Here is a 26,720-nt window from a genome sequence, read left to right on the forward strand (position 1 = left end):
CCAGGGGAGATCTTTCTGATTATAATGACAGAAGAAAATACAATATAGAACACAGGCAATGTCTTTTCTCACACATAATGAGCTCTGAAAATATGTTTGAAAGTTTACTGTGCAGAAGATTTCTAACAGGTCCATTTGTTCTATTTCCTAGAAGCTAAAAAGTATAAAAATGTCACTATCCTTTGCCTTTTATTCATGAACTTTGGTTTTAATTCCAATATATAGTAAATGCTTTTTTAAAAGTGTTATTTATTTACAAACAGATATCTAGTAGACCAGCTACTGTCTGATTAAGGCTAAATATTTTCTCCTTTGGGTATGCATTCTATCATTCATTTATTAAATATTTATTAAGCATCAATTATATACGAGACACAGTTCTGGACACTGTTACAACAATGAACAAAACAAACATGATCTCTGCTGTCATGGAACATGCAGTGTAGAAGGACAGTGTGAACAAGAATAATAATTTCTGATAGTGATAAGCCCTATGAGGAAAATAAAACATGCTAATGGGATTTTGAATGCCCTGATAAAGGGGCTACTTTAATTGGGATGGCCACAGAAGGACCACCTGAAGTTACATTGAGCTAGATGCCTAAAGATAAAAAGAAGCCAATCGTGACTATCTGAAAAGGAGTTTTCTAGGTAGAGGAAACATCTAATGCAAATGTCCCAAGGTAGAAAGGGTATTTATTAAATGCCCTATTTTAAAAAAAGGAAGGGTCCAAGTAGTAAATAACTGGAAAACATGATGTCAGAGAAATAGGAGGTGGCAGATCACATAGGGGACTATAGACCATGATAAGAGGTTTGAAGATTATTCTGATTGCAATGGGCAGCCATTTGGAAGGTTTTACACAAGGAGACATGTTTGATTAAAATTGTTCATGATCATTTGCGTTACTCTGAAGAAATGGAATATAAGGGTAAAAGTGGACCAAATCACTTAGAAGGCTGTGGCAGTCATGTAGACGAAAAAATGATAGAGTGACTTGGAATGCAAGGGAGCAATAGAGACAGTAAATAATGATCAGATTCAAGACATCTTGGAGATATAGTTGACTGGATTTGCTCATGGTTTGGATGTTGAGAAAGAGGGAAAGCATAATAAAGAATCTTATTTTTAGATGAGCAACTGAGTTGTTGCTCATTACAATTAAGTGTGTAATAGGGTTACAGATTGGTACTTAGACATGTGCAAATATAAAATTTATTTCTGGCTAATCTGGTTTTCCTCACAAGCCCTAACTTAGATTAGTGAGGAATGGTTGGGGAATTGAGAGAGAAAGAAAGGAAACTTTTATATCTAATTCAGTTAAAATCTATTCCTTGATCTATTCCTATAATTTAGTAGTCTCTTTGGGTAAAGCTCAGACTCTTATGATGCTTAGTTTCTCAAATGTATCAGTCTTCCACCTCCCTCTTTTCTTACTTCCTAATACCGACTCTGTGTTTGCAGTGGTGGCAAGGATGAGGAGGCCTTGGATCTAGAATACTGGACAAAAGATGAGAACTAGTGATTCACATATAGATGCTGAATTACTGTATGGAGAGATATTCATTCTTCCTTAATAATCAGGAATATGTGAATTGAAATCCCTAATAATATATTGTTTTGCTCCCTTGAGATGGACAAATTTTAAGTCTGATAGTACCAAACATGTAAGATTTGGAGTAATTGGAACTCTTAAATGTTTCTTTTGGGAATGTAAATAGGCTAAAACTCTGGAGAACAAGTTGGCAAAATCTTATGTACTGAAAGGTACATGTATCCTGCAAGACAGCAATTCAATTACAGAATATACACCCTCACCCAAAAAACTCTTGATGTAGGTACATAGAGGTAGGTGCAAGAGTGTTTATTGAAGGACTGTTTGTAGCATAAAAAACAAAGCAAAACAAACAAACAAAAAACTACCAAAAGTTCATCACTAGGGAAATGGCTGAGTAAGTTGTTGTTTGATTACAAAATGGAATCCTACTATTTAATGTTGTAACTCAGTCGGTGAAGAATCTGGAATGTGGAGACCCGGGTTCGATCCCTGGGTTGGGAAGATTCCCTGGAGAAGGAAATGGCAACCCACTCCAGCATTCTTGCCTAGGAAATCCTATGGACAGAGGAGCCTGGCAGGCTACAGTCCATAGGTCACAAGAGTCGGACACAACTTAGTGACTAAACCACAGCCACCACCACCATAGATGTGAATACAAAATGTAAGTAGAGTAGAGACACTAAATAATTTCAAAAACAAAATATTGTTCTAAAAAAAATTTCAAAAGAATGTGTAAAGTATAATACTGCTTATTAAAATTTTCAAAAGATGCAAAATAAGCATATAATGCTTGGGAATATATACAAATGGAGTAAAAGTTTAAATAAATGCATGGGAATGATAAACAAATTGAGGACAATGGTTGCACCTGAGTGAGGAGAGTAAGTGATATGTTTGCAAATGTAAGTGCATATATGGGACTTCAGTCTTGTGGGTATTTGTGTATGTGTGTGTGTATAGCTTCTATTTCTTAAAGTGGGTGGTAGGCACGAGGGTGTTTATTATACCTTTTATTAATAATATTTTATATATATTTAATTATTACATAATGCTCTTTGAAAAGGCAACAGAAATTAATGAGAACTGACATTTATTGAGCTCTTCAAGTATAAGTCTAGTCCTTTCTCATTCAATCTTAGTAACTCTGAAGAAGTATTAATACACCCCTGCTATGTAACAAGAAACTGAGACCTTTAGACGTGAAATAATCTACCTATAGTCATACAGCTGTTGGGTGACAGAGCCAAAATATGAAACTAGAGCAGTCTGGCTTAAATGCTCACGTCGTTAACCTCTGTAAATGTTAATCACCCCCTCTTAAAAAGGCCTCGTTAACCGCAAAGAAGTCTCAGGTTAGTGCAACCATCATTTCAACCTCTGGATGCAGCTGGAACTACAGCAATAGAACTTAACCGCTTTGCCCTCTAAATTCAGCGGATTTTCTGAGGCTAGAAGAACATTTACTCAGGAGCACAGGGCATGAGTCATTTCCTTAGGTATCTGTTTATTCGTTTAACAAATATTTATCAAGAGCCTCTGTAGCACAGTGGTAAACCACAATTTATTTCTTGTCTACATCATTTTTGCCGTTTGCCAAGTTTTGGGACACAAATTTGAAATTTCCATTTTCATTTCCAACTAATGCAAGGAATGCTGTGATTAATTATTAGCTATTTTTGAATTTGCAGCCTGGCTTACTGTGGATCTCATTTAAGCCTAACCATTGTTGACCTGCAAATTCGTATGACATTAAAATATTTTAACCACTTCTTACTTTAAAAAAAGTGTTTATTGAAAACTTTGTCTACTTTTGTATAATAAAATACCAATTGAAATAAAAATATTGTTTTAAACAGTCTAATATGACTCTACCTCCTTTCTCTCACTGTGTTTCCCCTTTATACTTTTCTTTTCCCCCCACAGATAAAAGAGTATTTGCTTAATCTTACCCTTCAGTGAGATTTTGAGATTCTCCTTGACAATGTATTAGATATATTTTATAATCCTGTGTATTCAACAAGATGTTGAACCCAAGGTGGCTCATAGCACTGCTGACATGGATGCATTTAGGTTAACTTTAATTACTTTCTCATTGGTTGTGCTAAAACCAAGTTATTTTCCCTCTGCGATTGAGAATGGTTTCATTTTGTCTATCTTGACTAGTTTGTATATGTGAACTTTACTCACTAGTAACAGCTGGGCCTCTAACTCATCATGACCTCTTTTTAAATGGTTATACAAGCATAATACTGTTGAGAAGTAGCCCACATTTTTACTTAGTGTTCAAGTCAGTGATTATGTGATGTAAGTATTTAAGCATTCTATCTAGTCCTGTCTCTAATAATTTATTTCCTCTTTTATACTTAATATTCAGGGACCTGAAGGAACTACGGGAATTCCAGGACAAAGAGGTCGTCCAGGAAAGAAGGTAATTTTTTTTTTACATCTTTTTATGTTGGTTTTCTTTATTCTGATGTGTGCATAGCTCCATAGCATACTGTGATGTTTTTATTTGTACTAGAAATAAAGCATTAAAGAGCTATAAATTTGGCTTAAAAGGCACAATTGTATAAATTAATATTTAATTCCACATAAGAGTACTTTTTACCTTAATTATCTGAAGTCAAACTTTTGACTTTGTCATTTCTAAACAGATCTTTGCCTTGTCTTCTCATCTTTACCAGAAATTCTTTAGTAGACCATGGGCATGAAAAGAGAGAAAAGAAAAATACTATACCATTTGTGCCATTTAATAACAACTTTAGTAAGATATTTGGGGGAGAGAAGTATTATTAGAATTGTTTATGGCTTGTTTGAATATATTTTTCTACATTGAAAAGGTTAGTATTGATTTTATCTTCCCTATATATTAACAAAGACACAAAACAACATGTGTTATTTGCTTCCTTTTACTAAGAAAATGTGATATGTTTGTAAAATTTAGTACTTTGTAACAAATAATTCATACCTGGATGGAGTCAATAATTTGTTCAAGTGTTGGTGAAACATAAAAATTATTTTCCCGTTGTAATACCATAAATCTGAATATAATTACTATAATTAACTACAAATCACACCATATTCTAGTTCCCAAAATTGAATTATATCATTTCTGTGAATATGCACCTAATCCATCTTTCTCATAACTTGGGGACAGTATAAGAAATAATAAAAGATAAAAGTGAATGAGATATATTTTAGTTACCATTCTTAGCCATGAAATAATACCCAATATTGAAGTCTCTTTTCATCATACATAATGTTCTTTCTAAATGGTTTTACAAGTAGGACAGTGCAGATCCTTACAGCAACCTGTGAATTATTATGAATCACCAAAAATTTCCTGACTGTGGTCATAGTTTAGTTTTTCTTTGTGTCTACTCAATTATCAATAATAGAACTGAGTTACCACATGTGGAGAATAAATTATAACATTTACTATTTAAAAGCAGCTGTACTTTGATATTAGAGAATGATCAGTTAGCCTGTTGGAAAACAGAAGAATTGGTTTTCAGATGGATGTAAAATCATTTAAAAATGTTACAGATTTTTAAGGACAAACTCCAACCAAGTGATGATGTTGAGTATACAGAACTGCACACTAGAGCCTTTATGTATTAAATGTATCTTTGGGGCACTGAAATTCTCTGTAGAAACAGGCTTATCGTAGGGCCTGTGTTTTCTCAGGACATGAGTAAACACATGCGTGCATGCATTTGTACATAAATACATAACAAGTTTCAGGAATAAAAAACTTCTTTATTTGTAATCAGCATGAGCACCAGACTTCCCTGCTTATTTGCACAAAATTATTTGTATTCTTTTTTCCAAAATTACTTTTAATTACATTTTTATGGTAATCCAGGTGGTGATGGTATGTTGTTACCGTCAGTGGTGGTCTGTAGTACTAATAAGTTAAAACAAAGTTACTATTTATAGGGTTTTGCCTACAGAATATCCTCTGGAGCCATTCAGATATATGATGTAGTTGATTAATCTCAGTATAAGGTTTTGTTCTTACTTTTCTCTCTTACTAATGGCATCCACAGGGTGATAAAGGACAAACGGGGCCCGCAGGAGAAATTGGAAGCAGAGGTGCTCCTGGACAAATTGGGGAAAGTGGTCTTAAGGGTGCCAGAGGAACTAGAGGTGCTGTGGTCAGTATTTGATTTGTCTCCAAAACTGAGTTCACTGCGGATGGAAAGAAATGTATCCATGTCTAAAAGCTTCATCTCTTGATTAATTTTACAGAGAAAGCAAAAGTTCCATTGAAAATAATCTACCTCCATGGGATATGGAGAATTGTAAGCATTCCACAGTACTTAAATGGCTTAGTGGTTTCTGGACATGAAAAAGGAAAAGGGAAAAAAAATCTCAAAATGGAAATAAAATATGAAATAAGATTTTAAAAAATCAGATTATAACTCCCAACCTAAGTAGGAAAGTTTATAAAGTTGTACTTGAAATCAGGATTTAATATCAGTATAAAATTATGCTGTCATGGCTGACAAATTGCTTTGAAAATTAGATTACTCAAAAATGGGATTTCTTTATATGCTTAGATTCTCATGCTTATGTAGAGATTATTTCTTTCTAATCAGCTGCGGTAAGTCTCCAAAACAGCTACTGATTTTTAATCTTTCGTATGCACTTTACATTGGAAACAAAGATAGCATACTTTTGAACCTGTAATATCAAAATTATGTTGCTAATATATCTGAACTTGTTCAAAAAGTCACAGAAGAAAGAGATGCAAAATATTTAAGAGATAATCCAATTTAGTCTTTTGAGTATTTCATAAACTTATTTATCAAATTCATATGTATTTCCTAGTCACTATTTAAATGTCACAACTGGCTTTTCGCCAAGGCCTTCTGGAGAGCATTCAATAATCTGTCTGTTGTCTGAGGAAGGTTTTCCTTAGCCTCATTTTATGGGAAAATCACATAAAGGAATATATTGTTTAGACTGGAGTATCAAAAAGCAGTCTCTGATGGGGAGCTCTTTTAGTTGAAGCTCTCTGATGTTCTAAATGCGATTACTCTGTCCGTTAACTCCTCTATCACTTACTCTCAATTGTAAGATTCCTCAGTCTCATTTTAAGCGTTCCATTCTTTACTGTCATCTTACTAACTCAGGCAGTATGTACTTCCTTTTATTTAACTTGCTAATATTTTTCTTCTATGTTCTATGCATTCAAAAATGGTATATAATGTGATACCCAAGAGTAGAATTGCTGGATCATACGGTAGTTCTGTTTTTAATTTTAAGTTTTTGAGGAGCCTGCATACTGTTTTCCATAATGGCTGCACCAATTTACCAACAGTGAACAAGGGCTACCTTTTCTCCACATCCTTTCCAACACTTGATATTTGTTGTCTTTTTTATAATAGCCATTCTAATAGGTATGGGGTGATATCTCATTGTGGTTTTGATTTGCATTTCCCTGATGATTAGTGATGTTGAGCATCTTTCCATGTGCCTGTTGGCTATCTTGGGAAAATTTCTGTTTAGATCCTCTGCCCATTTTTAAATTGGATTGTTTGTTTTTTTGATGTTGAGTTGTATGAATTATTTTTATATTTAGATATTAACCCCTTATCAGATTCATTGTTTGCAAATATCTTCTCCCATTCAGCAGGTGACCTTTTTGCTTTATTGATAGTTTCTTTGGCTGTGTAAAAGCTATTTTGTTTGATATTGTCTACTTATTTTTCCTTTTGTTTATTTTACCTGAGGAGAGATATAAAAAAAAATATTTCCAAGACCAATATCAAAGAGCATACAGTCTGTGTTTTCTTCTAGAAATTTATGATTTCAAGTCTTACATTTGAGTCGTTTATGGGAATACTTCGTATTAATCCTTTTGATGTTTGCCAATCTGATAAATGAAAAAGTATGTCTCATTTTCTTTCTTACATTTTCTTGCTTGCAACTAAATAAATTGTACTTTTTCCTCTGAAAGTTTCCTGTTCATATGTACTTTACATATTTTTCTGTTAGACTGTTTTCTTTTTCTTAATTGCAAGAACATCTTATATAGTTTAGATAATATATTTTTGTTAAATATGTTGCAAATATATTACAAATATATTTCCCTTTCTATCATTTATCTTGTTTACACTATCTTTCACTGGACAGAGATTTTAATTATTACAATCAAATGTGTCAGTCTTTCTGTTAACAGTCTAGGTTTTGTTTGTTCATTAGAAATGACTTCTTTACATAAAGTGTATAAAAATATTCTTCCATATCCTTTTCGTAATATTGTTACCCTTAGCCCTGTTAAAGCATATGGAGTTTATTTTGCTATAAGTTGTAAAGGACTAATTTCCTTTTTCCGTGTTCTTAGCCAGTTGTCTCCACACTATTTAATAAATCTATTTCCCAGTTTTCTGAAATGCTGCCCTTACTGTAAGCTACTCTTAAATAATGGTCTGTTTTCATTTTCTCTATTTTCTTTTCTCAATTTTTTAGTTTATTACTAGGTATCACACCATGTAAATTGTTACATCATAACAGTATCTTTTGAGATCTATAAGGGCAAATACTTCATAATTTATTTTTCTGAAAAGCTCGGCTCTTACTATGATTTCATCTGTTTTTGTTTGAACTTTAAAATACAATTCTGCAAGTTCCTTTAATATTGAATCATTCATAGAAATAGAATTACCATATTCATTCTATGAATGATTAACATATGTCTTTTTATTTACTTATATCTTCTATATCCTTCAATAAAGCTTTGTTATTTCCTTTATCTCTGTTCTTACACCTTTCTTATTAGGTGTATTGTTAGTTTCTTACAGATTTTGTTGTTTTTAGGGTAGTCCTTTTTCTAGATCAACTTCATACTAGTCTGTGTAAGAAATCTTTTTTTTAAAACTTTATGTTTATTTCAGTGAATTTTAATAATTCTAAGGATTCCTTAGGTAAATAATTGTATCACCTCCTCATATGTATTATTTATTATCCTTACTTATTTCATTGGTTAGAACTTCTGGCTGGTGTGGCATTTGGCTGTGCCTTAATTTCCTTATCCTCTATTTATTTTGAAACTCAAATAGAAGAGCTGGTATGAAAACTTTTTAATAATATAAAAGGAAGGGACATTTTTAAGAGTATTATTTTTGCTTTTTTTCAGTTGTCTGTTATCTTTTCAGTAACTTAGGAACATTTACTGATTTGCCTTTAACTTAAGATTTCCTCATCTGTATAAATTGGTAATAAGTGTAAATAATAGAAGTGAATTTTATACATAAGTTTTCAACCAAGTCTCTTTTAACAGCTTTGACCAGAGTTGAAATCATGTTCATCAAAGCACCTGAGGCTATGAATGAGTACAGAGTTCTCAATCCTGTCATGACAATACTAAAAACTATCAGAATTCACTCCCTAATATTTAGAGATGTGCAAATACCACAAACTTTGACAAGTGCAAACTACATTTCCAAGAATTTGCTGGAAGTTTACAGCATTCTGGCAACTTTTAATATGATTAAAGATGTTCATACCAGAAGTAAACCAAAGAAACATATTTTTGTGGGACTTATATGGTTCAGAAGTAAAATAAGATGCAAGTTGGAGAATTACTTTTTGTTTTCCCGTTTCAGACTAGGTAGAATTTCATATCTTGAAAAGTCTCAGTTATAAGTAACAAAAATGCAGGTATAACAATTTAAACAATTGTCTGTTTTCTTTCTAATGTTTGCTTTGTTTTTTAGGGACATTTAGGATTAATGGGACCTGCTGGAGAACCTGGAATTCTAGGATATAGGGTAAGCATTTCTAATTGGAATTAAGAAATGTATGTTTGCACAAAAACATTACATAAAGATGTCATCCCAAATATACAAATTCAGATGAAATCTCCTGATAATGCTTTCTAGCATATTTAGACATCAGGCTCCTATACAGTGAATCCTATTTTTCTTTCAGAATTAGTGCAATATCGAACGGCATAGCCATAGTATTATGTAGAGCATATACTAATGATATGGAGATTGTCCACTTGCTTGTCCTTCTCTTAGGGCCATGAAGGTCAACCAGGACTTTCTGGGTTGCCAGGACCTAAAGGAGAAAAGGTGTGTATGTTTATATTGACTTTTTAATCCTAAAAGTAAACATTGGATTCATGTGTTCTTTCTGAAAGTATGCTGGAAACACTTTCAAAGAATAAAATAAGTACTTTTCAACTTGGGAAGTATTGTAGATTCTAGAAGAAAAATAAATATAAAGGGAGAAATATTTAAAATAATTAAGAATTCTTTGATAGGTAGTTTAAGATTGAGGTGAAATGATATATGTAACAGTACTTTGCAATCTTTAAAACTAATGTTAATTTCCTTATTGAAAGAGATTGTGAGACTCTAGATTAAATGACTGACTATAGTACATTTATGGTAAAATTTTTATGAATTAAGAATAACTACAATAGTACTCCTCTTGATTTATAATATTGTTGGAAAACTGACACTGAGAAAAGTAGTAAGCTGCTTTTTATGTAAATAAAGGAGATTGACACTTCCAAAGAGAACCTTATATGAATTACAACTGTGTATAAAGTATCATATGCTAAGTTTTGTTGATAAAATTTTTCATTTAAAAAAGATAAAACCAGATTGCATATTTTATAACCTATTCGAAATAATAGGCTTAATTTTTTAAGTTTATTTCATTAATTTAACTTTATTTATAAATCATCTTCATTGTAGGGTTATCCAGGAGAAGATAATACAATCCTAGGCCCACCTGGGCCTCGAGGTGAACCAGTAAGTTCTTTTCTAAAATTATTTTGATATTTTAAGATAAAATGCAGTTAGTACAATAGATTGATAACACCAATTACATCTTTTTAAGAAGTTAGTTTTGTTTTTAGTTTTATATGACAGCAGTACTTGCAGTCACATAATCTAAATAGGAAAACTGTTTATATACAGGTCAATATCCTACCATTTTATAGAAATTTAATATAGGAACTTTCAAATCTAACTTCCAGCATTAAATTCATGATAACAACTTTTTACAAAGATTATCAAAATATTACATATTCTAGGCATTTAGGGCAGATATTTATTCATCAAATTCAGATTTATTTCTAATGTATGTTTAAAAATTTGATCTGTATCCTTGTTTATTCTAGTTTATACACAGTTACCATATGATTTCAAAATTCATCTAGCTAGTTATTAGAGCCAATATTCTTTAATGATTATTAACCTGTAACCTTCTAATTAAGCATTTTAAGGACTTAGCTGTAAACATGATTTTTTAAAAGTAGCTCTTCTATCTTTGATTATCTGAATAACTGTATCTATGTTCATACTTAATTAAAACAGTATACAGGATATATGTAATTAAATGAATAGCACAAAAATGCCTGGTTCACAGAAATAAATATAATTGGTTAAATTTTCCATATTTCACATGATATCATATAAGATAAAAGAACCCTAAAACATAAGAATCAGAATATACAGTCATTCCCAATATTTTCACCTGACTCTTTGGAGATGATTGAAAAGTATACTCTGTTTTAGAAGTAGGAAAAATTCTAGAGTTTTTCTGAGTAAATCAAACCAATCTCATACAGAGGCAAACTCATCTATAAGAATATATAAAATTCTTTATCAGAAATCAACAAAAAGTGAAAAGGCACCTACTAAATGGAAGAAAATTCTTGCAAATGATATGACCACTAAAGGGCTAATATCCAAAATATATAAACATTTCAATAGCAAAAAAAAATAATCCAATTTAAAAAATGGGCAGAAGACCTGGATAGACATTTTTCCAAAGAAAACGTACAGATGGCCAGCCAGGCACATGAAGATACTCAACATTGTTAATCATCAGAAAAATGCAAATTAAAACCACAATGAGATATCACCTCATACCTAGATGGCTGTCATCACAAAGACCACAAATTACAAATGTTGACGAGGTGGTGGAGAAAAGGGAACCCTGTGCACTGTTGGTGGAAATATAAATTGGTGCATCTATATGCAGAACACTAGGAAGTTTTTCAAACAACTAAAAATAGCACTGCCATATGACCCATCAATTCCATTCCTAGATACATATTCAAAACACAAAAACAGTAATCAGGAAAGATACATGCACCCCAATTCCATAGCAGCAATGTTTCCAATTACCAAGATATGAAATCAGCTCAAATGTCCATCCACAGATGAATAAATGAAGAAGATGTAGTCACACACACACACATACACACACACATATATATACATATACCAAAAATATATAAAATACTACTCATTTACCACAACATGGGTAGATTTAGAGATAATTTTGCTAAGTGAAATAAATCAGGCAGAGGAATAAAAATACTATGTGATATCACTTATATATGGAATCTAAAAAATGAAGCAGATAGTAAATATAACAAAAAAGAAGCAGACTCACAGATACAGAGAACAAACTAGTGGTTAACAATGCAGAGGGAGAATGAGGGAGAGGCAAGATAAGGATAAGGGATTAACAATTTACTGATGGGAGACATACTAATACATCTTTTGTTCAGGTCAGTTCAGTTCAGTCGCTCAGTCCTGTCTGACTCTTTGCCATCCCATGGACTGCAGCACGCCAGGCCTCCCTGTCCATCATCAACTCCTGCAGTTTACTCATACTCATGTCCATTGAGTCAGTGATGCCATCTAACCATCTCATCCTCTGTTGTCCCCTTCTCTTCCTGCCTTAAATCTTTCCCAGCATCAGGGTCTTTTCAAATGAGTAAGTTCTTCACATCAGGTGGCCAAAATATTGGAGTTTCAGCTTCAGCATCAGTACTTCCAATGAATATTCAGGACTAATTTCCTTTAGGATGGACTGGTTGGATCTCTTTGCAGTCCAAGGGACTCTCAAGAGTCTTCTCCAACACCAGAGTTCAAAAGCATCAATTCTTCGGTGCTCAGCTTTCTTCACAGTCCAACTCTCACATCCATACATGACTACTGGAAAAACCAAAGCTTTGACTAGATGCACCTTTGTTGACAAAGTAACGTCTTTGCTTTTTAATATGCTGTCTAGGTTGGTCATAACTTTTCTTCTAAGGAGCAAGCATCTTTTAATTTCATGGCTGCAGTAATCATCTGCAGTGATTTTAAAGATCCCCAAATAAAGTCAGCCATTGTTTCCACTGTTTCCCCATCTGTTTGCCATGAAGTAATGGGACCAGATGCCAAGATCTGTTTTCTGAATGTTGAGTTTAAGCCAACTTTTTCACTCTCAACTTTCACTTTCATCAAGAAGTTCTTTAATTCTTCTTTGCTTTCTGCCATAAGGGTGGTGTCATCTGCATATCTGCAGTTTTTGATATTTCTCCCAGCAGTCTTGATTCCAGCTTGTGCTTCATCCAGCCCAGCATTTCTCATGATGTACTCTGCATATAAGTTAAATAAGCAAGGTGACATTATATAGCCTTGACATACTCCTTTCTGGATTTGGAACCAGTCTGTTGTTCCATGTCCAGTTCTAACTGTTGCTTCTTCACCTGTATACAGATTTCTCAGGAGGCAGGTCAGGTGTTCTGGTATTCCCCTCTGTTTCAGAATTTTCCACAGTTTGTTGTGATCCACACAGTCAAAGGCTTTGGCATAGACAATAAAGCAGAAGTAGATGTTTTTCTGGAACTCACTTGCCTTTTAAATGATCCAACAGATGTTGGCAATTTGATGTCTGGTCCCTCTGCCTTTTCTAAATCCAGCTTGAACATCTGGAAGTTGCCGGTTCACGTACTGCTGAAGCCTGGCTTGGAGAATTCTTAGCATTACTTTGCTAGTGTGTGAGATGAGTGAAATTGTGTGGTAGTTTGAGCATTCTTTGGCATTGCCTTTCTTTGGGATTGGAATGAAAACTGACCTTTTCCAGTCCTGTGGCCACTGCTGAGTTTTCCAAATTTGCTGGCGTATTGAGTGCAGCACTTTCACAGCATCATCTTTTAGGATTTGAAATAGCTCAACTGGAATTCCATCATCTCCACTAGCTTTATTCATAGTGATGCTTCCTAAGGCCCACTTGACTTTACATTCCAGGATGTCTGGCTCTAGGTGAGTGAACACACCATTGTGATTATCTGGGCTGTGAAAATTTTTTTTGTACAGTTCTTCTGTGTATTCTTGCCACCTCTTCTTAATATCTTCTGCTTCTATCAGGTCCATACCATTTCTGTCCTTTATTGTGCCCATCTTTGCATGAAAAGTTTCCTTTGTATCTCTAATTTTCTTGAAGAGATCTCTAGTCTTTCCCATTCTATTGTTGTCCTCTATTTCTTTGCACTGATCACTGAGGAAGGCTTTCTTATTTCTCCTTGCAATTCTTTGGAACTCTGCATTCAGATGGGTAAATCTTTCCTTTTCTCCTTTGCATTTTGTTTCTCTTCTCTTCACAGCTATTTGTAAGGCTTCCTCAGACAACCATTTTGCATTTTATATTTATTTTTCTAGGGGATGGTCTTGATCACTGCCTCCTGTACAATGTCATGAACCTCCTTCCATTGTTCTTCAGGCACTCTGTCTATCATATCTAACTCCTTGAATCTATTTGTCACTTCCACTGTATAATCGTAAGGGACTTGATTTAGGTCATATCTGAATGGTCTAGTGGTTTTCCCTACTTTCTTCAATTTAAGTCTGAATTTGGCAATAAGGAGTTCATGGTCTGAGCCACAGTCAGCTCCCGGTCTTGTTTTTGCTGACTGTATGGAGCTTCTCCATCTTTGGCTGCAAAGAATATAATCAGTCTGATTTCAGTACTGACCATCTGGTGATGTCCATGTGTAGAGTCTTCTCTTGTGTTGTTGGAAGAGGGTTTTTGCTATGACCAGTGCATTCTCTTGGCAAAACTCTAACAGCCTTTTCCCTGTTTCACTTTGTACTCCAAGGCCAAATTTGCCTGTTACTCCAGGTATTTCTTGACTTCCTACTTTTGCATTCCAGTCCCCTATAATGAAAAGGACATCTTTTTTGGGTGTTAGTTATAGAAGGTCTTGTAGGTCTTCATAGAACCATTCAACTTGAGCTTCTTCAGCATTCCTGTTCAGAGCTATGCCTGGATTACCGTGATATTGAATGGTTTGCCTTGGAAATGAACAGAGATCATTCTGTCATTTTTGAGATTGCATCCAAGTACTGCATTTCAGACTCTTGTTGACTGTGATGGCTACTCCATTTCTTCTAAGGGATTCTTGCCCACAGTAGTGGATATAATGGTCATCTGAGTTAAATTCACCTATTCAATGCATTTTAGTTTGCTGATTTCTAAAATGTCAATGTTCACTTTTGCCATCTCCTGTTTGACCATTTCTGATATTCCTTGATTCATGAAACTAACATTCCAGGTTCCTATGCAGTATTGCTCTTTATAGCATCAGACTTTACTTCCATCACCAGTCACATCCACAACTGGGTATTGTTTTTGCTTTGGCTCCATCTCCTCATTCTTTCTGGAGTTTTTTTCTCCACTGATGTCCTGTAGCATATTGGGCCCCTACCGACCTGGGGAGTTCATCTTTCAGTGTCCTATCTTTTTGCTTTTTCATACTGTTCATGGGGTTCTCAAAGCAAGAATACTGAAGTGGTTTGCCATTCCCTTCTCCAGTGGGCCACGTTTTGTCAGAACTCTCTACCATGACCCATCCGTCTTGGGTGGCCCTACATGCCGTGGCTCATGGTTTCATCAAGTTAGACAAGGCTGTGGTCCGTGTGATCAGATTGGTTAGTTTTCTGTGATTGTGGTTTTCAATCTGTCTACATTCTGATGGAGAAGGAAAAGAGGCTTATCGAAGCTTCCTGATGGGAGAGACTGACTGAGTGAGAAACTGGGTCTTATTGGATTGGTGGGGCCATGCTCAGTAAACCTTTAATCATCTTTTGTTACCTGAACATTATTGACCGGATACGTTTCAGTATTCACAGGTATTAGTTTCTGCAAAGATCCCCTGGTCTATAAAAGATGCAAACTACTGTGTATTAAATAAGCTACAAGGATATATTGTACAACACAGGGAATATAGTCAGTGTTTTAACTGTAAATGAATTACAACCTTTAAAAATTGTGAATCAATATGTTGTGCACCTAAAAACTTACATAATATTGTACCGACTCTTAGCGACCCCATGGACCACAGCCTACCAGGCTCCTCTGTCCATGGAATTCTCCAGGCAAGAATACTGCAATGGGTAGCCATTCCCTTCTCCAAGAGATCTTCCCAACCCAGGGATTTGAACCTGGATTTCCCACATTGCAGGCAGATTCTTTACTGTCTGAGAGTAGAACTAAACAAGTTATTGTACATTTGATTTCATATTTTTACAGAAAAAATATTCCACATTAACTATTTCATCTGTGTTCTCAAATACTTAGATACATTGATTGTTTTTGCCTGTGGTCTCTTTAGGGTCCAATGGGAGAACAAGGAGAGAGGGGAGAGCCTGGAGCAGAGGGATATAAGGTAATTCCTATAAATTTCACACCTTTCTTCTAAATTTGAATAGGTTTCTCTGTGGTTCTGCTCAGTTGCAAATGAAAATAAGCATCATTGATATAATTAGTAATATCTTATGTTTTTGATCCTAGAAGAAGCTCTTTGTATTTTTGTTTGCTTCTTTCTAAAATTATCTTCATCTCTTTCCATTGCTGCTTTGTCTCATCATTCAGATCTCAACTGAAATGTTAATTTTGAGAGGGCTTCTCTAACTGCCCTTTCTATCCACCATTTTATATCTTATTACTCTATTTATTTTATGACATTTAATGTTATCCAAATTATTTTACCACCTTTTTATACACTCATTTTTTTGTTTATTGTCTACATCCCCTAAGAAAATATAATATCCATGAGAATAAGACTGTCATGTTTTTCATCATTATATCCCCAAGTTCTAGAACACAAATTTCCTCCTATATAGTAGAAATTCATTAAAGACTTGTCAAATGGATAAATACCATTATATTCTTACGTCAATTCTTATCCTCTTCTATTCTTAAAAGGATTTTAAGAGACAAGCTGTGTTGCTCAAATTATATTAGACTATGGAGAGAATTTATTCAGTGTCATTATTTATTAGCATATTTGTGTTGAGGATGTTCTGTATTCCTGCCCTATATCTCTTTCATTTCTGTTTACAATGTCATATACTAAATAAAATGGTCATTTGTTAACTCTCTCCCTATAGCTCCTATCTTTTTCCTTTGCTCACAACATTATCTGCTTGCTCACAAAATTACATAATCTTTACTTACATAAATCCTGTCTACCCTTTAAAATCTAATTCATACTCCCTTTTCTACTGTCTAGCAGCAAGCTTTCCCTCTAATCTAGTCCTATAGTATTTATTGGTTATAGAAGTCATTCAATACAAATATTTTACAATCTTCCGCTACTATCATTTTTGCTAATTGTTTTTAATGTGTAGATATCTTAGCTCAATTTGAATATGACTTCTTTCTTTCTTGTGCAATGTCTGTTTTAAGCCCTGTACATAATAGTATATATGTTGTTCTTCAGTCACTAAGTCGTGTCCAACTGTCTGAGATTCCCATGGACTGCAGCACACCAGGCTTCCCTGTCCTTCACTATCTCCCAAAGTTTGCTCAAACTCATGTCCATTGAGTCAATGATGCCATCCAACCATCTCATCCTCTGTCGCCCCCTTCTCCTTTACTTGAAATTAGCTTTTCTTTGGGTTGAGAAGCCAACTTACGGCTTTCAGCATAATTTGAGAAGCTTCTTAAACTTCTTTGACTTTTTCTGTGCTAACTTCTCTACATTCTTAGGAAAATTGGGTTCTTATGTCTTCTTTTGACTTCTACCAACTACAACCAGTAACTATATCAGCATGGCAAACAAACAGCTAATTATTCTGTTGGAAGGGGAAGAATCTCTTCTTCACCTGACTGGGAGAAGAAAAATCTTGCCCCTGTTTTTCTGGATAGTCCCTACATTCTTCAGAAATCCTTCATCAGAGGAAAGTATTTCCCTAGTATGGCTGTAGAATCTGGTTCTCCTTTAGTCCATACAGTGCTGATAAAGTCTTCAGTCATGGATGTTTTACCACCTAATGTGATATACATTTTCTTGTTTGTCTTATTCCATCTTGTTTCTTAGGCTTTAAGAGTCATTTTATCATTTGTTGATGGATCTATTTTAAAAAGCCATTTAGTGCCAGACAGTCACAATAACTTCGTTGCTTAGACATCTCAAAGTCATGAAATACCCACACTTGTACCCTGCCACATTTTTCCAAGAACACTTTCGATTCTAACAGTGGAACCATGCTTTATTCAGAGTTAGATTATTCTGTAATACCCTTACGTGATACTTTTAAATGATTGCTTTTCTATATGGGCATTGTAGACACGACCATTTCACTCTAGTAAACAGATGGTCAGAATTATAAGCTTTTTTAAATTGTGCTCAAATGCACATAGCATAAAATTTACCATTTTAACCATTTTAAAATGGTACAATTTAGAGACATTTAATATATTGGCAATATTGTACAATCATCACACACTGCCTAGTTCTAGAACATTTTTATCACCCCAAGAAAGAAGCCCTGTGCTTTTTAAACAGTCATTCTACTTCTCCCAGCTTCTGGAAACCACTACTCTGCTTTCTGTCTCTACCAAATTATCTATTCTGTATCTTTCATATAATTGGGACCGTACAATATATCGCCTTTTGTGTCTGGCTTCTTTCACTTTACACAGTGTTTTCAAGGTTCATCCATGTTGTAAAATATGTCAGTACTTCATTCCTTTTTATGGCTGAATAATCACCAAGCTTTTAAAAACACTTTTATATTCACAAATATTCTTAAAGTTATGATAAACTCATGATTTTCCTGTGGGAGAAAAAAGATGAAATGGATAATGAATATTTTGCTTTCATCTGGCTATGAACAACTGAAAGACATTTTGAAACCCTTATCACCATCCTTTGTTCTTTTTTTCCTCTTGAAGAAACTGAGAATCACAAAATTCAAGTATCTTGTTCATTATCATCAGTAAATATATACTAGTCATCACTATATATGATATGTTTTATGTATTACATATGATTAAATCTCTTCTCATTCAGCATTTATTTTAGTGTCTTCCATGGACCAGGAAGGAGCCCTGAATGTAACACAGAGCACTCAACACACAGTCTTTGACTCCATGGACATCACATATAAAAAACAAGAATATTTCATCAATATGAAAGTGGATATAGTAAAATATTTGCCATCTAGAAAACTACACATCACGTACTTCAAGATAAATTCATTTGAGGCTTGATAGAGAGCCAGAGGACATGGTATGAATAAGAACACTATGCTGTTAATATTCACTTTTTAAAAGTGTGAGCAGAAACACATAAATACCTAAGATTAAGTCAACCTAAACTTATATGAGACAAAGCCCTACAGATAAGTTGAATAAATTACGTTCTACCTTAAACTCCTTTTCACCTTGGTTTGGCAAAGGCCATAGAATTTTTTGCATACAGTAAAACAGCTACTGATTCTGTCCTCACTTGGCCTTCAGTCCTTAGCATTAGATATGCACATCCAAATAGCTACTAGACATCATCACATGTACCTCAGACTCAGCATGTCCCAGTCCAAATCTGATCCTCCTCTTTTTATGTCTTTAATTCAGTGAATAGTACCAGCAGACATCCAGATGTCTAGTAAACTAATCTTCCCTCTTTCTATGTCTCTCTGTCTTTTTCCTTGTCTGTCTCTCTTGCTTTCTCTTTTCTCTCACCTCTCTCTCCTCATCTCTCTATCCTCTCATCTCTCAACTTCAATTGGCCACTTCTTTTGACCTTTTATGTATCTCTGGAGTCTATCCACTTTGCCCTACTTTAGGGTTTCATCAATTTTTCCTGAATTCTTTTAATAGCTCACTAACTAGACTCACTATCTACAGTCACAGCCTTTTAAATCCATTCTCCACTTAACATGTTGTGTTAGATGAATCTCCATTCATTCTCCCATGCTATTCCTCTGCAGAATGCCTTCCTTTTTCTTTACTGCCTGGAAAACTCATCCTTTAAACTTCAGCTTCCCATGTAAAATCATGATTTTATAATCATCATCGTATGTAATCATCACTTCCCATATAAAATCCTCTCCAGGATCCCCTTGATCATCCAACCCCTCCCACTACTAACATCACCAGAAAAAAATCAATCACCTCCCATAGTCTTGCCCACATAACTTTATAATAATATTTACTGCAGCGTATTTAATTCTTACCACTGTAGAAAAATAATTTGTCAGTTTTTATTGGGATGGAAAGAGCCAAAGGAATTATAGTGGAGCTCCTAGTAAACAAGTTTGTTTTTCCTAAGGTTTGCATCCAAACATCACAAACCAATAAGAGGCAGTTGGCTCTTCTATGATCATTCTAAAAAGGTTCTGTAAAACTGCAGATAGAATGGTGACAAAACCATAATAGACCATGATGGTTTGCAGTTTTGTAGTTGACTCAGTATGGTTACTCTCACTTAGTTCACTTTGTAACCCCAACTTCTCACCAGTTGCTTCTCTCCTGACCTGGCTTTATAAGTGACCTACAGTAGTTGTATTTACCTGAATGAAGCTCCCTCATGGTTGACCTGATTCTGTTACTTGCTGATCCTGGTCATGTTTTGTTGGTAAGAGTCATGTTGTTTGTTGGTAGTCATCCTTTTCTCTTTAGTTATGACTGTGTGCTATTTATAGAAAGCTTTCCAAATTAGCCTTTATCTCTTGCAACTGTTCTCTCCCTTAAACAGGACTTGTTTACTTTATCAGGAAGTTGAATCTTAAAACCATAAACATTTACACTGCAGAATGCAAACAAAAAAGACTTCAACTGATCTTGCTGTGAGAATAAATCATTAGCCTTAGGTAATCCCTTCTTCTCCTAGCCCAGAAAGGAGATGAGCCTGATAACTGTCCTTCCTGTGGCATCCTTTCTGTAATATATAGGGAGAAAGGAATCTGAAGTTCAGAAGGGGATAAAGAGATTACATGTGGAATTCTTTTTTTTTTTTTTATAAATTTATTCATTTTAGTTGGGGGCTAATTACTTTACAATATTGTAATAGTTTTTGCCATACATTGACATGAATCAGCCATGGGTTTACATGTGTTCCCCTTCCTGGACCCCCCACCCACCTCCCTCCCCATCCCATCCCTCTGGGTCATCCCATTGCCCCGGCCCTGAGCATTTGTCTCATGCATCGAACATGGAATGGTGTTCTGTTTCACATATGATAATATACATGTTTCAATGCTATTCTCCCAGAATGTGGAATTCTTTCTGCATAACTGTTACCTGACATGCCCTTAGGTTGTTGTTAGTTTCTGTTTTCACACTTGAAAAATGTGGTAGGTCAGCATTCCTTTCTAGGAGAACTGGGCTGATGACAGATTGCTAGAGTCAGAGTCACTTGATGTCTTGGCATATGCAGTAATGACTACCAGTCTTCAACTGCGTAAATCTACTATCTAAAGGCTGTGACCTTAATTTGTAAAAGTGGAGACCATAGAACACTGGAAAAAAGATTGAAAAAAGACATTTGCTTTCAAACTCTTTATTCACTAGTTATTTACTATGTTAGTTTCCTGAGCCTGCCATAACAAATTACCACAAACCAGGTGGCTTAAAACAACAGAAAGTATTCTCTCGTGATCCTGGAAGCCAGAAATCCAAAAGCAAGATATGAACAGGGCTGTGCTCCCATCATTGGCTCTAGGAAAGAACCTTTCTTGCTTCTTCCAGCTTCTGGTAGCTAACAACATCCCTTGTGGCTGCATCACTCCATCCTCTGCTCGTCTTCACAAAACCTTCTCCTTTGTATTCATCTCTTTCTCCGTGTCTCTTACAAGGACACCTGTCCGTGGATTTGGGGCCCACATGGATAATCCAGAGAACTTCCCAGGTGGCGCTATGGTAAAGAACCCACCTGCTAATGCAGGAGACATAAGAGACACAGGTTTGATCCCTGGGTCGGGAAGATCTCCTAGAGGAGGAAATGGCAACCCATTCCAGGATTCTTGCCTGGATAATCCCATGGACAGAAGAGCCTGGAGGGCTACAATCCAGAGGGTCACAAAGAGTCCAGGATAATCTCCTTCTAAAATACTAAACTTGATGATACCCGCAAAGACCCTTTTCTCCAAATAAGATCACATTCACAGGTTTTGAGGATGAGGACATAGACATCTTTTGGCAGACCTATGTTAACCCATATGGGAAAAACCTCTATACTCTTTCTCAGGCATCATTATATGCAGTGGCTGTTATGTTCTATACTATTTCTAGGAGAGAATCATTATCTCTATAATATTTAAATTGAATTTTACAACATTCTGCTACCACTTTAAGTGATACTTAGAGAAGGAAATGGCAACCCACTCCAGGATTCTTGCCTGGAAAATCCCATGGACAGACCAGTGTAGCGGGTTTACAGTCCATCGGGTCACGAAGAGTCAGACACGACTGAGCGACTTCACTTTCACTTTAAGTGATACTACTCTATCCTCTAAATTGTATATCTTTATCTATTCTAATAATATATCCTTTTCTCTTCGTAGGGCCATGTGGGTATACCAGGACCAAGAGGTGCCACTGGACAGCAAGGGCCCCCAGTATGTTTTGAAAGCATTCTTTGTAACTCTGGCATTTAAAAACATTAATGTTAACATATCTTATTTGGTCTCTGCTTTATATGTAATTTCTGTTTTGGTTCCTGTTAAAGGGTGAGCCAGGTGACCAGGGTGAACAAGGACTAAAAGGAGAGAGAGGATCTGAAGTAAGTTGAAATCCTTTAAGACAATTTGAAATGTATTGCTGGCTTGAGAAAGCAAGGACACAGGGAGTTGCTGTTCATTATACCTTAAAAGATCATTCACCCTTTCAGAACAAGAATCACCATGAGCCTCTAAACAAAGTGTTTGTCAATAATTGCGCTAAAGCATCATTATTGATTAATTTATGTGTTTTGACTGCCCTCCAAATTTCCCTTTACCAGCAGACTACTCTGGCTTTTAGAAAATTTCCTAGGCTTATCCCAAACTAATTGTCCTTCTTTGGGGTTTCAGGTAGAAATAACAACTAGCCTTAAAACTAGTATCACTAAGCGAAAATTTAGCAGTCATGCTTATATAGTTGCTGTAGTAAAGTAGGGGTATAAATCGTTGGACTATATGACACAGAGTCAAAATTGGCTTAAAAGACTTTTTTTTCCATAGCACAAGTCAATTATTTGTTATTGACAAAGCTAAAAATCTATTATTACTGAATTTAGCCATCTGCTTCCCTGTATCAGAATAGATGTTGCTTCAACCTTACATATGGAGAAGGAAATGGCAACTCACTCCGGTATTCTTGCCTAGAAAATCCCATGGACAGAGCAGCCTGCCGGGTTCCAGTTGATGGAGTCGTAAGAGTGGACACGACTGAGCGACTGAGCACACACACACACAACCTTACGTAACAACTGGATCTGTAATTTGTAGCATCAGTTCATTGCTACCCAGCTTTTCATTCAGCCTTATTAAAAAAAAAAAAAAATGCTGAGAAAGAATACAGCTGTCTCATTCACTTAGAATTTGTAATACCCAAATTGGAAAAAGCAATGGAAAAATCTGTGAACCTAGAACACTACTAATGCTTTCATGTGTCCTCCTTAGGCTTGCCTTAAGTGGCTAAGGATGAAAATGCTCTCCTGAGGTTTGATCCTAAACTTTCTAATCCTTTACAGTTAGTGCTTTCATCTTCTTGGTGTTTTCTTTTTGTGTTTTGACATATCTCAGAAAGAAGAATTTTTTTTGCTGTTTCTTCATATCTGTTAAAATTACTAGATCACTGCACCTCCAGCCTATATAGTCAGCTCTTCTCAGGTATTAGAGCTGAAAAGTGCTGAGGAGCCGTGGTTTAAATTCTATATAATCCATGAGAACTAGTTCTTTTCCCACTATGGGCGATGCTGGCATACAGTCTGAAGGTTACACTAAAAACCCTTATACAGTTTCAGATAGGAACGGTTGTACCAGAATATCACTGACTATGTGTTACTCACTAGGGTCACTTTGAATAGCCAGATGGATCCTGTGGAATAGCCGTCATCTTATTTCTGTAAAGCTTTAAATGTGTTTTTTAGATTTGGAAAGAGCCCTTTAAAATCATTTGGACAGCCCTCTCATCTTTCAAATGAAGTAGTTCAGGTCCCAAAGAGATTATGAGTTACTAAGATCACAAAACTGGTTACAACAAAACCAACATTAGAAACTTTATTTCTTGACTCCCATTATTACACAGAAGCCTTCTTTTATAGATTAAATTAAATATTAATTTTACTTAACCAACTGATTCATTTATTAGTCTCTCAGATATGAAACTGTGGACAACTATTTAAAAAAATTGGAGCAAGTCAAGTCAAAACCAATTGCAAACCACTACATTTTTTTAGAGACTTTCATAATGCAAATGTAGTGAACTGTCCCATAATGGCTTTCAAATACAGAGACTCAAGCCAAAATTTTATTTTATTCCCAAAACAAAATTCCAGATTTTAGTGAGTTGAAATTTCTTGGTTAAAAAGAATATGAGTCTTACTTACCTAAGTCTGTGTTTGTATTTTAAAGCTACCCTCTCTAACAAAGTTAGAACTAGCAAAGTATTGAGATGACTATTCTTCAGCTTCATTTAAATAAAAAACAAATGAGTGTTTGGATAGTAATGGTGCATTTAAAATTTTCTGTTATCTAAAGAAATAGATTACCTTCTTTTGTAGTCTGTGAAGTGGTACAATTCCAATGAATTGAAAGCTGTTTTAAATGGATCTGATTTCAAGAGGGTAATTCTATTTTTCAAAGCTAGGCAGACAAAAGAGCACAATTCTGCATATACTCTAAAGACTATATATGAATTCATTCACCTTTCCTATTATGAGAACAGTAAAGTCTGTTTGATTTATGAGATACTTACATTTAAATAAAATAACATGAGTAAGTTGTTTCAAAAGAGAGTAGAATGCTTCTAGCTTTATTACATTTGAATTTTGGGCATTGGTGGAAGAGTGACATTTCCCTCCCTTTTTATGACACCAACTCAATTAATCACCTACTAACACCTATTTTTTCTTTGTCTTTGGCCCAGTCTTTAATTTCCTACTGAACAGACCACCTCTGTGCAGGATTAATATTTAGTAATATCTGGCTCTTAATTTAGTTATAATAATACCTAGCAATTCCAAATTCAAGGCTTTTTTTAATGCACAAATTCAAAAAAATACCAGTCTTTTACACTTTGTTGACCTTTATGTATTTTAAACCTCCATTGAAGTCTGTGGTTTCTCTAACTGGCCCTCATTTTAGTTATGATGACAATAATTGTCATAAGGAAATCATTCATGAATTGAGCATCTAAAAACAGCAGAGACTATTTTGTTATTTCTTATGCACTGTATGTTCAGTAGGTAGGTTTCTGCCACAATTTTACCATTAAAAGTAGCAAAAGTATTCTTTAAAAATAATTTGCATAGCCATAATTTTCCTTTAGTGTTATTCTGTTGGGAGCTACTTCCTCATACCTATCCAAGTATTAATAACTAATATTCTAATTCTAATTTTCACAATGATAGACCCATACATGTAGGTTTTAGAGTACAGTATTTACCTGTTCTGAAATAATTCCCAACATAATAGTCACCCCAAAATATAACTGATTTGTGATGGTACATGAATGTCTTTGTTTTTATTTTGTTATTTGAATGTTTGGAATAAAGCACTCATATATATGTATAGCATATCTGAACCTTGAGCCATAAACTCAGGTACACTAAAAGTATAACTTTATGTTCTTTGTAATGGAACTTAATTTCTGTTCTGAGTGCCCTTCCTGGCCTGTGGTAGAAACCGAATTGATGGAAATTAATTCAATTGATTGCCTTTAACTCTGTCCACTCAGATGTCTTGCATTTGATTTAGAGAGTTTTTCCCATTCATTTTCTTTTCAAATGTGCAGTTACATTCCTGGTGGCAATGGTAGGGAAGAGGAATAGGAGGTGGGTTTGGGTCTCAGCCATCATCTGCTCATGCTAGCATCCACTGAAATGTGCATCATCCCTTTGGAGCCCCATCGGCCGTTGTTCCACTGTTTTGGTGTCTACCTTGGCCCTCCTAGCAGAAGTTCTTTGATCCCTGTTGATTTGTACAGCTGTTTTCTCAACTCAGGTTTAAGATCTCCTCAGATAGGGCTCTAAGGGCCATGTGCTTCCTGTTCTTGGCCACATGGAAATAACATTCTGCTGTTCCCCACACCATGCTCTGTACTTGAGGGACTTAGACTTTCTCAAGACCCCTGGCCTGACGTCTCATGCAGAAATTTCTACTCTTGTTGCTGACACTCAGTGCAATTTAGTGGACATCTCATGAGGCCTTTAGTCTCCCTAGCCGTCATCTCTGTGCCCAAGTCCCCACATTTATCTGCAGTATTATTGTTTCCACCCATCCTGGGACTTGAGGGTGGTATCAAGGTCTCTTCTCAGAGATGCCCATCAGTGTCTTCACAGCCTTGCTTCTCTTTTTACCTTTCTCCAAAGTGAAGATTTTTTTATATCCCCTTAGGTAGGAAAAACTTTCTCTTACATTATTATAATTCTTCTAAATATGTTCTTTGTGTCATAAATTTTATGACTTGAATCCTCTATTACCTTGATTTTTGAGACTTTTAATATTTGAAAATCAGGTTTTTGTGTGAGTTGCACAAAATACTGGAGTGGGTTGCATTTTTGTGTTAAGGAAATACATTCTTTTCAAACTATTACCCCACCATGAGTTTCAGAGGACTGTTTTGAAATTCATAAGCTAAAAAAAGTTTATTTTAAAAATCAAAAGTCTAGAACAGATCTTTCACTTTATAAAAAGAAATACTGTGAAGAAAAAAGCACACTGGTTAACATATTTGAATATTATCACAATTCATATACTATTTTGTGCTATTCAAAACAACCAAAATCAAAATTGTTTTCAATATTTAAAATAGTATTTACTTGCCTATTTCATTTCTTCATTGTGATCTAAAAGACCCGTTTTATTATAGGGATCATATGTTCCAGAAATTGTATTTACTTCAAGTAAACCCAGTTCACCAACTATC

General features: G+C 35.0%; 1 protein-coding gene across 1 annotated transcript in view; it reads left to right on the forward strand.

Annotated features, from left to right (window-relative positions):
• COL24A1 (collagen type XXIV alpha 1 chain) overlaps positions 1 to 26,720 on the forward strand; it is a 441,974-nt gene that overhangs the window by 350,339 nt on the left and 64,915 nt on the right. Inside the window, exons 43-50 of the mRNA XM_081490017.1 lie at positions 3,934 to 3,987; positions 5,609 to 5,716; positions 9,284 to 9,337; positions 9,590 to 9,643; positions 10,274 to 10,330; positions 15,976 to 16,029; positions 22,154 to 22,207; positions 22,318 to 22,371. Of these exons, the coding sequence (XP_081346143.1) occupies positions 3,934 to 3,987; positions 5,609 to 5,716; positions 9,284 to 9,337; positions 9,590 to 9,643; positions 10,274 to 10,330; positions 15,976 to 16,029; positions 22,154 to 22,207; positions 22,318 to 22,371 (489 nt within the window). The remainder of the gene's footprint in view (positions 1 to 3,933; positions 3,988 to 5,608; positions 5,717 to 9,283; positions 9,338 to 9,589; positions 9,644 to 10,273; positions 10,331 to 15,975; positions 16,030 to 22,153; positions 22,208 to 22,317; positions 22,372 to 26,720) is intronic.

This window comes from Giraffa tippelskirchi, chromosome 5 (genome assembly GCF_054371585.1).
Source record: "Giraffa tippelskirchi isolate mGirTip1 chromosome 5, T2T-mGirTip1v1.2.pri, whole genome shotgun sequence".
In the NCBI taxonomy this organism is placed as follows: domain Eukaryota; kingdom Metazoa; phylum Chordata; class Mammalia; order Artiodactyla; family Giraffidae; genus Giraffa; species Giraffa tippelskirchi.